The following is an 11,026-nucleotide window of genomic DNA, read 5'->3' on the forward strand; positions in this document are numbered from 1 at the left end:
TTTGCCTCGTGCAAGGGGCTGCATATAGTTTTCTATTCCTCCTTCATATCACAGCCGGACTTGTCGTCCCTCTGTGCCTGGAACATAGGATGGAAGCATTTCATTGACAAGCCTGTCTTCTCTCCCTATGCACTCTGTGAGCGTGACCTGGTGTAACCCCACGTGTAACTCGTGATTACCTGCAGCTCCTTCTGTCCTGGCTCAATGATTCTGGATTCGAGCTGAAATCGTTGTTCAATATCCTTGAGGCAAGTTTCTTCTTCGGTGGGTTGGTACTTGACGCCAAAGACTCTTATATCTACATACCTACATACCTACTTACTAAGGCGTAGGCAGGGAACAGAGCTCACATCTGGCTACAGTGCATACGGGAAACAAACTAAGTCTAAGAACGACAAGGCAATGTTAATCCTAAAACTCAGGAGTGAGCTTGGCCATTTACCTATGTAGAAACAGATGATGTGATTTGCAATTTGTCCCCTGTAAGTCAGCGATCTCTTATTAGCATACACGTATATAATGTGGGTGTTCTCTTCATCTCTAGTTCGTCGCAAAGATCTTGCAACGCCTACACTGGACTCCTGCCCTTGGTGCTCGGACTGCAGGTCACAGAAGCTGCAATGCCTCCTATCTCTTCGATAGCTACTGGTATGGCCGCTATGGGCCAATAATACCTGGGTCTCTCTATAGATAAATGCTCAACGGAGTCCTGCCCCGTCAGATTCCTCACATCATTTCTTTATTGGCAGACCTCTTGTCAAGGGTAGTGTGCATATGTGAACACAAGCTGTGATTACTAGCAGCACATTAGCAGCACTGATACTGAAGAGGCCGTTTCCCTTGAGTGAGTCGCCTATATCACCCCCTATATATTTTCAACTTCACTTCAACATCATGTCAACCCGACAAAAACAAAAGACCTACTATAAGCAGCTTATCCCTATGTTCAAAACTCCCAAGGGAACCATCATACCTCATTTTAATGCCTTCAAACTTCTCAAGAATGCTGCGACTACTATATGGGATGCATATGGATCGACAAATGCTTGATGGCAACCATTGTGCGTTTTTAGGTCTTACTGGCTTGGCTTCCCTTTTGAACCAAGCATCCGCCTCTTGCCCCGGCGTAGATTCCCAAGAAACGGTAGGATCACTCTGTCACACACACACACACGCACACATACACATACACAAGCATCCCTGTCCTATCACTGATGCTTGTTTCCTTAGTAGACTAGACCAGGCTATTGGTGGCTGGTGACTATAACACCCAGTGATACTTGTGGTATACCACAACCCTTATCAAGACCAGCACAGGTGACAGCTGTCGCATATACGGAACCAAGCTCTGGCCAGACACTCAGATGGAGTGCGGGCCGAAGGACGCTAACCTCTGTTCGGCTTATCGCGTTATCGGCTACCGGCTAGCGCCGCTAGCATTGCCCCCCGTGCCCCCCCCCCCATCTTGACCCATGTCGCCATCTTCCCAGCCTGCCAAGCCGCTCAAGCCTTACCGCTCCAGTAAGGTTAAGCTGGACATACGACGAGAAGCATAGTAAAGCTACCCAGGTCTTTGGGGCCAGGTACTTGTTCGCTAAAATCTTTTGCATGCCAGGCTTGCAGACCTGCATCTCGTCATCAAGGAAAAACTGTCGGTGGAGCTTAACACAATTTTCTTCCCGTCTCTGACTCTCCCACTGGTGATCGATACCAGCATCCTTGTTTTTCCCTCACTCCGTTGCACATTGTCCCTATTTTTTTCTATGGCCAATCCCTGCCCAGCACTGTTTCTCTGAGATCGAGGAATTGTTTAGAGAGATTGCAGCTTTCCCCCTTCCGGTCATTCCCGTTGGTTTCGTTCCTCCTTTTCCCGCTTCTGCTAGTTCGAACCGGGGTAATCAATAGTCGATATACCTGGCTCGTGCCCAGTCACTCCCTCACGAACTGGAGGAAGGGAAGAGAGAGCAACAACACAAAAACACGGTCGCAACCACTCCCTAATCGATAAGCCACCTGAGAAGCTGAGTCCCCGACCATTTGGCCTAATTCATGGTCATTTCCGCTCTCTACCAACCCAGCAAGCACTGAACGTCTCCCTCTCTGATTCCCTTGCAACTTCCCGCTCGTTGTCAACTCCCCATCGGTAACCATGTCTGCTACCACGACGGTGAAGGAGGCTGTCAAAGAGTCCCTGCTGGGCTTTGAGGAGCCCGTAGAGCTCTCGGCCAAGACTCGTGCCTACTTTTTTAATCACGCAGTCAAGGATCCCGAATCTGGTGAGCTTTACATGGGCGAGGACGAGTTTGTCAATGCTATCGCACCGCAGGATGAAGACTATGTAAGTGTCCATGAAAGCAATTGCTTCGCCAACCAGCCCGGAACGACTTCTAACCCCTTGGTTCCACTAGGGCAAGATCAAGCGCGAGCAGTACGGCCTTCTTTTCCGCGTCGCCGACCGCAAGAGCACTGGCAAGCTCACCATATCCGATTGGGCAGCCTACAATAATCTGCTGGCCAAGGCCGATGCCGAGTACGAGATCGCCTTCCGCCTCTTCGACGTTGGCCGCACAGGCAACGTTACGTACGAGGACTTCCGACGTCTTTGCGAGCTGAACAAGGGTCCAGACAGCATTCCCTTCGATTGGGACTGTCAATGGGCCAAGCTGTACATCGGCGACAAGACGCGACGCCATACCCTCACCTACCACGAGTTTTCCCAGATGCTGCGTGGCCTACAGGGTGAACGGATCAGACAAGCATTCCTTCTCTTTGATAAGGATGGCGACGGCTACATCGAGCCCGAGGATTTCGAGCGCATCATTCGTGAGACCTCCAAGCACAAGCTCTCCGACCATCTCTTGGAGAACCTGTCGACTCTATGCAACATCTCTCTTGGCAGCAAGATCTCGTATGCCAATGTGCGGGCGTTCCAGAACATGATCAAGGAGATGGATCTGGTAGAGCTCATCATCCGGAAAGCATGCGACAAGAGCTCGGACGGCAAGATCACCAAGACGGAGTTCTTGAACGAGGCAGCAAAAATAACACGTTTCTCCCTCTTCACTCCCATGGAGGCCGACATTCTGTTCCACTTCGCCAGTCTCGACGAACCTTCTGGTAGACTCGGTCTCTTCGATTTCGCCAAGGTCCTTGATCCATCTTGGAGATACCGCGGCTACTCGGAGGAGCCACATGGCGAGGCACTCGCCAAGACCAAGACAGCAACGCAGAATGCTGTGCATAACGTACTCGCCTCGGCCTATAACTTCATGCTCGGCAGTGCTGCTGGTGCCTTTGGTGCTTTCATGGTCTATCCCGTTGACCTGGTCAAGACACGGATGCAGAACCAGCGAGGTGCCGACCCGGGTCAACGCCTGTACAAGAACTCCATCGATTGTTTTAGGAAAGTCATCACGAACGAGGGCTTCAGAGGCTTGTACTCTGGAGTGCTTCCGCAGCTGGTTGGTGTTGCTCCCGAGAAGGCCATCAAGCTTACTGTCAATGATCTGGTTCGCGGCCACTTCTCGGACAAGAAGACTGGAAACATCAATCTTTGGGCTGAGATCTTGGCTGGCGGTAGTGCGGGAGGCTGTCAAGTTGTAAGTCTTCTCAGTTATTGCGATGAGTTCATGGCTAACCTTTGTATGACTTAGGTATTCACCAATCCTCTCGAGATTGTCAAGATCCGCCTGCAAGTTCAGGGTGAGGTCGCCAAGGAAGCCAATGGAGCTGGCAAGCGCTCCGCCATGTGGATTGTTAAGAACCTCGGTCTGGCAGGCCTCTATAAAGGAGCCAGTGCATGTTTGCTTCGCGACGTCCCCTTTTTCGGCTATTTATTTCCCCACCTACAGTCATCTGAAGCGGGATTTCTTCGGCGAGTCTCCGACCAAGAGACTTGGTGTTCTCCAACTGTTGACTGCCGGTGCCATTGCCGGCATGCCTGCTGCCTACCTGACGACCCCCTGCGATGTGATCAAGACCCGACTGCAAGTTGAGGCACGTAAGGGTGACACAAGCTACACAGGTCTTCGACACGCAGCGTCGACCATCATGAAAGAGGAAGGCTTCCAAGCCTTTTTCAAGGGTGGCCCTGCCCGTATTCTCCGATCATCGCCACAGTTTGGCTTCACCCTTGCCGCCTACGAAGTCCTTCAGAGCGTCCTGCCCTTCCCTGGCAGTGCTAAACCTGAACAGGCCCATACTGGTGTCGCCGAGGTCGTCTCGAGCATCAAGGACAAGGACATTGCGTCCCCTCATGCTCGCAGTCGCAATGCGCTGAAGATCATTCTGGACCTTGACGAAGACTTTGGACGATTCAGACTGCCCGACGCCAAGACTTGGAAGTCTATGCCAACCATGTTTGGTGGAAATGCCAAGGCGTAAACTGTCCAACTTTAAATCGCCAGTGTCACGTCCAGTTACACCCCAGATGGAATATTCCACCACATATCTATTGGTTGTGTCCAATGGCCTTCAGATCCATCAATCCATGGATCTGCCACATTTTTCGAGCCCGCAAAATCCCATCACTTTTGATGCAGCAATGAACCCACCCCCGTGATTTTTTAACGAGGCATCGCGTGTCTCATAGGCTCTGACATAGACCGAGCAACAACGTCATTTGCATGAAAATACCGGCGTTGAGGAAGGAAAGGAGGCCATTTTGCTTGATTTTTGTTTTTCTTTTGCTTTGGTTACTAGGCTGCTTTGTTGAGTGGCCTTTTTTTGCAAATGTCTTTCTCTTTGAAATGATTGTTTGAGTAGATATCGCCGAGTTCAGTTGCAGACATCTGGAAGCAGACGTGCAGATATTGGAAGAAGGGTCCATCATAGAGTGCTCATTTGCTTGGTTCTGGAGAATGGTCTGTGTTAACGGGGGATGATATGAACGTCTGAGAGTTGTGAATCAGAGACAGCTTTGGTGGTCGTTAGGGATTGGTTGACCGCCGCCCCCCGATCAGGGGGCTTGGCTGGACTTTGAATACCCCCATAGACCGAAATAAAAGGCTCGACATGCTTAGAAAAGATGTTTCTTTCATTTGAAGTCTAATTGACAATCATTACGATTAGTCTATGAGTCTATCTCTTCTCATATACAGCATGTGTATATGCGTAAGCTGGGGGCAGACAGCTGTGAACGCCGGCCCTCTTGTTCCCAAATTTTGTTTCCCCCAAACTCCAGATGATGCAACGCTCCCAAAAATGATTTTTACAACGGCACCGCGAAACAGACAAATTGAAGGGTATCCATGCGCTGCTTCCGGCAGAAAGATGAAAAAAAGAGAAAAGAGCAGGGGCGAAATCACAGGCGTACATTTCACCTGCTTATTTCACATGTCCTCGCTTGATGTCGGATCGGAGTCAGAGTCCTCGTGGAACTCATCCATAGGCTCGCCTATCCCTTTCATCACTGTAGCAGAGTTTGGTCAGCATCCCTCTCTCTAATCTGGTTCATAGGGGGGTGGGGTGGGTATAAATAACGTACTGTTGTTCTGGAGCCAGTGCGCGTAGGCCTCGTAGCCGCCGGCCCAGACGCGGGCGCGCTTGACGCCGCGGACGCCCTCGAGCATGCGCAGGGCGCCGATGTCGGCGCCGAGGTACTGGGCCTGCCAGCCGTCGACGTCGAGCTCGTCGAGGCCGCTGAGCAGGACGGTGGCCTGGGCGGCGTCGAAGGTGGGTGCGACGTCGAGGCGCAGGCGCAGGGTGAAGCGGCGGATCAGCTGGCTCAGGTGCGCGGCAGCGACGGGGGCGCTGCCCTTGTGCAGGCGCGGGAAGGTCGTCAGCAGGCTGCTGTGCGCCGCGAACTTGTTGCGCGCGTACAGCAGCTCGACGGCCTCGTCGTACGTCTGGTGGCAGGCCCGGAGGATCTGCGGGTACAGCTCCACGGGCTTCGGGGTGGAGCAGGCCGAGGACGAGGACAAGGAGGCGTTGCGCTTTATCGGCGGCCTTGTTGGTGATGATGATGATGATGATGTGGAATCAGAGGGGGATTTGTGGTCGTCCTCCTCGGGTACGGTCAGGAGGTACGAGTAGATTTCCAGCCTCAGCTCTACCGGCAGGCCCATGAGAGTCGGGGAATTTGATGCGTGGTCCATGTTGGTGGATGATGTGTGGATGTTGCGATGTGTGTCGAGTAGATAAGTAATATCGAATATGAGATCGATGAATGTTTGTATTTGTTTGTTTGGTCTGGTTGGTAAATATGCAGTATCTAAATAGGTCTGAGTGAGACGGGATTACAAGGTTGTATATATATATCATGTAGACCCGCAGTAGGTCGTTCAAGCATCAGGCGATTCTTCCCGTAGCGTGAGACCACGATCGCCAGATGGCCCGAATCGCGAATGCGTCTGTTTTGAAATTGCAGACATCTTCGTACGATGCGATGCATGCGTTGCATGCGGCTCAGGGGTTTGACTCCGAAGCGCGAGGCACTGGCCGCTGCTGCATGCAACTCTACAGTATGAATTGTCGCTCCCATCTGGCAGGGATCCTCCTCCCACCTTAAATCGAATCTCCATTGTTTTGCTGGTGTTGTTGTTGTCCACCAATCACCCCAGCAAAGCGGCGGCAGCGGGGACTCCCTAGATTTCCCGATACGTATATGGTTATCGACGTACTCCGTCCGACTTTGGCCTTATGCCTGACTCGGAATGAACTGTCTCTGCAGAAGAGAGATACGGTATCGCATCCGAGAGGCAGCTTGTATTCTTGGGCCAGTCTGACTCTCTGTTAAGGAAGCCCAAACGGGGATGGCTCGGCATGTACGTGGTAAAGGCGGTCTCCGGCCGGAATGGCTTGAGTAATCTGCAGCTCGCAGCGGTCTAGGGATTTCTAGACAGCAAGAGATGCAGGCCAATCTATCTTGATGAAACCCAACTGCCCACCCTGCATGCGCCCAGTCTCGCCCGTCTCGCCAGTACGGTATGTATACGAATATGCGCCTAAGACTCCCGAAGCCCCCCACTGTAAATGCTGCTGTAAGGCTGGGCCGTTAATTGAAATGGGGTGATTTGCGACGGGAATCCCTATCTTATCGCAGCCAGCCAGTCCGGGTCCGCCCGCATACAGTGCCTGAACCGCTACAAGCACTTCTCGCTACCTCGCTAGCTCGCCCGTCTCGCCTGTTCGCGTTTTCAGCTCAGCCCAGAACAACAAGCCTAGACCATCAACCGTCCATCCTCCAGCTCTGGTACCCGAGTACCACTCTAAAACAGATCTAGAAAAACTTGACACATGGTTCTAACTTTTGGTTTGCTGCCGGCGCCGTCCGGTCCGACATGGGCCAGCGTTATCAGGGTTCATTAGCTCTTCCCTTACTCATCAATCAACGTGTGTGTGATGTCGTGATTGATTGTTGAGTTGAGTGAGCATCGCATTACATCACCCTGCGACGATAAGGATATTGTTGCCAAGAAGAAGTACAACAACAGCCTCATTATCATCCCTTCGACACTTCCTGGAGACGAACCCCTGGAAGTCTCGGGAATCAATCATGTTGTTCCTCGAGTTCGTCTCCGCCGCCTTCGGCTGGGTATACACCCTGTGCTGGTCGGCCTCCTTCTACAGCCAGCCCTTGCTCAATCGGAGGCGCCGTTCGACCTCGGGCACCACCGTGGACTTCCCCATGATTAATGTCTTTGGTATGGAAACACCCTCCCCCTTTTATCTCGCTCCATGTTGGTTCGGTAGTAGGAGAGGGGATTTGGCCCAACCATGCCTGTCGCATGGTAAATTTAACTAACCCGAGGACGAAATGAACAGGATTCATTGCTTATCTGACGTCAAATATGGCTTTCTACTACTCCCCTGTGATCCGAGCGCAGTATGCGGCCCGGAATCACGGCCTGACACCCACTGTCGCCTTCAATGACATCGTCTTTGCGGCGCACGCCGTAGTCCTCTGCGCCATCACCACGTCGCAGTACTTCCTGCCTTCGCTCTGGGGGTTTGAGCGCGCGCCCGGCACCCGGCCCTCGCGGGGCATCGTCGCCGTGGCTGCGGGCTCGATCCTCGCCGTGTGCGTCATTGTGTTCGTCGTGGCCGGCGCCGACCCGGGCGCGGACCCGCAGACCTCGTGGGCCTGGCTGGACGCTGTCTATACCATCTCCTACGCGAAGCTGCTGGTCACGCTGATCAAGTACGCGCCGCAGCTGCTGACCAACTACCGCAACCGCAGCACTAAGGGCTGGAGCATCTGGCAGATCCTGCTCGACTTCAGCGGCGGCACCCTCAGCATCGCGCAGCAGGGCGTCGACTCGTACCTGCAGCGCGACTGGAGCGGCATCACCGGCAACCCGGTCAAGTTCGCCCTGGGCAACGTCAGCATGCTGTACGACGTCTTCTTCATGGCCCAGCACTACGTGCTGTACTCGCACGACAACGGGAGCGGCGGCGCTGGCGACAAGCGCGATGACCGCGGCGGCGAGCGGGACTCGTTGCTGGAGAGAGGCGATGCGGCGCGCGACAGAAGGTTAGACTAAGAAGCAGCTTATTAGAGACTTTAGATGCCTTCAGGGATAAAACTCTCGGCTTTCCAAAGGGTTAGATACCACATGTCATGTATATGGTCGTTTAGCCCTTATCGGTTTGATTGGCAAATATTGTAACAGCTCGCCATTTCTTCGTTCAGTATTTCACGTCCCGACCTCCCCGCGCAGTAGTTATGTTTGGTCGATTCGTACCTACGCCCTTTGCTCCTTTCGGAAGTGAGGACTGCCTGAGATTTAGTCATATCATTACATGAACATTATTATACTCTCCAAGATAATCAGAGTATCCTTTGCGAAGTAATAACAAATGCCATGCCGCGTAAGTGTTTTATAGTATTTATTTATTGTGGACAGAACGGTTTTACTTTCCATCCTCGGGATTTGCTATATAACACATAGATGTAATACATGTGGGTATAATAACATAGTAAATGTAAATGATAGGGCATCCCTTGATAACATTGCTGTCTCCCGCCGCCATATTCGCCCGTCGTTCCTTGCCATCTGTCGTCCCCGTCGTAGCTGCGTCGATACCTCTAGCTCGCCTCCCGCTGCGCGTTCCGAGTGTCTCTGTCGCTGTGGCCTCTTCATCGACTGGCCGTAACACCTCCCCGACCATTTGCCCGCAGTAGGGTACCCGCTTCTCCATCACCACTCGCCGACACGTCCGACATGCTCCTGGTGTGTCGTCATGAGCTTTATGTGGTAACTATAGTAAAAGATGAACTGTGAGTCCAAACACTTTTTCTTCTCCCATCTCCCTCTCTCGGTCGACACCCGGAAATAGAAGAAGAAGAAGAAGGAGAAAGGCGTACCGAAGCAAGACACCTCAGGTGGCCCATGAGGCTGGTAACGGGGTCGGCGGACCGGATCGCGGGCCCGTTGCACCACGTCGACGGCGCCCTCCTCCACATGGTCTCGGCCTCGTCGTCCCGCAGCTCGTCGGTGCACTGCGTCACGTTGCAGCCGGCCAGTTTCATGTGCCGCGGCTCGTGGTACTCGGTGATGACGTCGCCGCACGCGTCCGCTAGGAGGTAGTAGCCGCTCGCCCGCCGGTGCTGCCAACCCTTGACGAGCGCGAGGAAGTCATTCGCGTCGCTCTCGCCGTCGTCGCTCGTGGCGGCAGCCTGTCCCGGAGCCGCAACGGTGACGGTGGGAGAAGCGAGCCCCAGGACGGCGTAGAGGAGGACCAGGATGGATGCTGAATAGGAAGCCTTCATCGTGACTTTCTCTCTCTTTCTCAAGATATAGTCGATAACCTCTCAAACTTCCGTAGGCGACGACCCCTTTGGCTGATGGGATGAGGATGTATTATAGAGCGGCGTTCAGAAAGGGGTCATGTCGATGGACAAGAATATTCATGAGCCTGTCCGGCTGAAAGAACGGAGCCGGCAACAGAGCAAACCGTTAGTCTTTATGTAACAATAAGGGTTCCTTCATCCAGCATATATCAGTCCCTGCAGAGAAGCTTGCCTGCTTCGCTCGGCGGTCGGCAGCGAGTGCGGGCTCCCGGGATCCGCTCGATTCTCTCTCCCATCGTAGTTGCGGCACAGCAACCTCCATGATTCCAAGCGGCACAGCAAGAGGATGCACTATACAAATTACACGCCGCATAGACCAGGAATCTTCGCGCGTCTATCACTGGGCTGGCCGGGTGTTGAGTTTTGGGCCGCACACCAGCATGGCTTTTACGTAGCTTTTCTATTTCTGCTTCTTGAATACTCCCCTCACCACTGCTCCCATGCTGCCATGCCATCCCATTCCCTCCCCATCATCACTCTCGTGTCGTTGCATTGTCACACCACCACCTGCCAGGCTGCCATCCCGCTTCCCAGCAATCTGGAGGTCGCGTGTCGCTGTAAGTCTGGTTCTTGGCCTCGTCGAATCCTTCGATGACCATGCTTGATCGTACGTAGACTAGATCCTTCGGAGGACTGGCATTGGGAAGACGACAGTCAAGATAAGTAGGTACTCACCTCAGGTTGCCTTCATTTCTCGGTCCTCGCATCCGGGAACGAGTGGACTTTTGCACTATGTAGATCAGTTTCCATCTCAGCCCTGCCTACTACCTGCCCCATGGCCTTGTCGGCTGTTTCGATCAATCAATCACTCATCGGGTTGATCTTGGACTGACAGAGAAATTGACGGGTGTGGCGTCGAGAAGCGGAGTGGGGTGGAAAGAGGAAGAGACCAGCCAAAAGAAGCACCGAAGTAGGATCGTGGCTACCCTTGAAGGACCCTTCTCCAGCTTCTACAAGGGGAGGAGGAGACTGGATAAACCCTGTCGGTCTCCAGTTTCAATGCTGTATGTACTTTCCAAGCCATGTACAAATCCACCCATCGTCCAGCTAGACCTTTCTGGGGCATCGGACGCCGCGGGGGATAGTAAGGGGGAGGGGGGGGGGGGCAATCCGGGGTCCTTTCATATAGGGCTGTCCGGTTACTATCACTAATAAGGTAAGTATGTATAGTTACATGGCTTATTATCCCACAGCATGCCAAAACGCTTGATGCTACTCTTAGTTGCCAAACCC

The 11,026-nt window shown here is 53.1% G+C and overlaps 4 protein-coding genes across 4 annotated transcripts; 2 read left to right on the forward strand and 2 right to left on the reverse strand.

Annotated features, from left to right (window-relative positions):
• Positions 1-2,149: 2,149 nt before the first annotated feature.
• PG994_014833 (uncharacterized protein) lies at positions 2,150-4,383 on the forward strand (the record flags this gene model as incomplete). Its single annotated transcript, XM_066866242.1, has 4 exons — positions 2,150-2,338; positions 2,409-3,599; positions 3,654-3,748; positions 3,852-4,383. The coding sequence occupies 4 exons, from the start codon at positions 2,150-2,152 to the stop codon at positions 4,381-4,383; spliced, it is 2,007 nt and encodes a 668-aa protein (XP_066707918.1).
• Positions 4,384-5,330: 947 nt separating this feature from the next.
• On the reverse strand, positions 5,331-6,095 carry PG994_014834 (uncharacterized protein; the record flags this gene model as incomplete). Its single annotated transcript, XM_066866243.1, has 2 exons — positions 5,331-5,410; positions 5,486-6,095. 2 exons carry the CDS (start codon positions 6,093-6,095, stop codon positions 5,331-5,333), a joined length of 690 nt encoding a protein of 229 aa, XP_066707919.1.
• Positions 6,096-7,495: 1,400 nt separating this feature from the next.
• Positions 7,496-8,483, forward strand: PG994_014835 (cystinosin; the record flags this gene model as incomplete). The annotated part of the gene is made up of 2 exons (XM_066866244.1): positions 7,496-7,643; positions 7,765-8,483. 2 exons carry the CDS (start codon positions 7,496-7,498, stop codon positions 8,481-8,483), a joined length of 867 nt encoding a protein of 288 aa, XP_066707920.1.
• Positions 8,484-9,140: 657 nt separating this feature from the next.
• PG994_014836 (uncharacterized protein) lies at positions 9,141-9,712 on the reverse strand (the record flags this gene model as incomplete). The annotated part of the gene is made up of 2 exons (XM_066866245.1): positions 9,141-9,201; positions 9,321-9,712. The coding sequence occupies 2 exons, from the start codon at positions 9,710-9,712 to the stop codon at positions 9,141-9,143; spliced, it is 453 nt and encodes a 150-aa protein (XP_066707921.1).
• Positions 9,713-11,026: the final 1,314 nt, after the last annotated feature.

This window comes from Apiospora phragmitis (genome assembly GCF_038363925.1).
Source record: "Apiospora phragmitis strain CBS 135458 chromosome Unknown utg000014l:1.0-1827420.0:1.0-1829600.0, whole genome shotgun sequence".
In the NCBI taxonomy this organism is placed as follows: domain Eukaryota; kingdom Fungi; phylum Ascomycota; class Sordariomycetes; order Amphisphaeriales; family Apiosporaceae; genus Apiospora; species Apiospora phragmitis.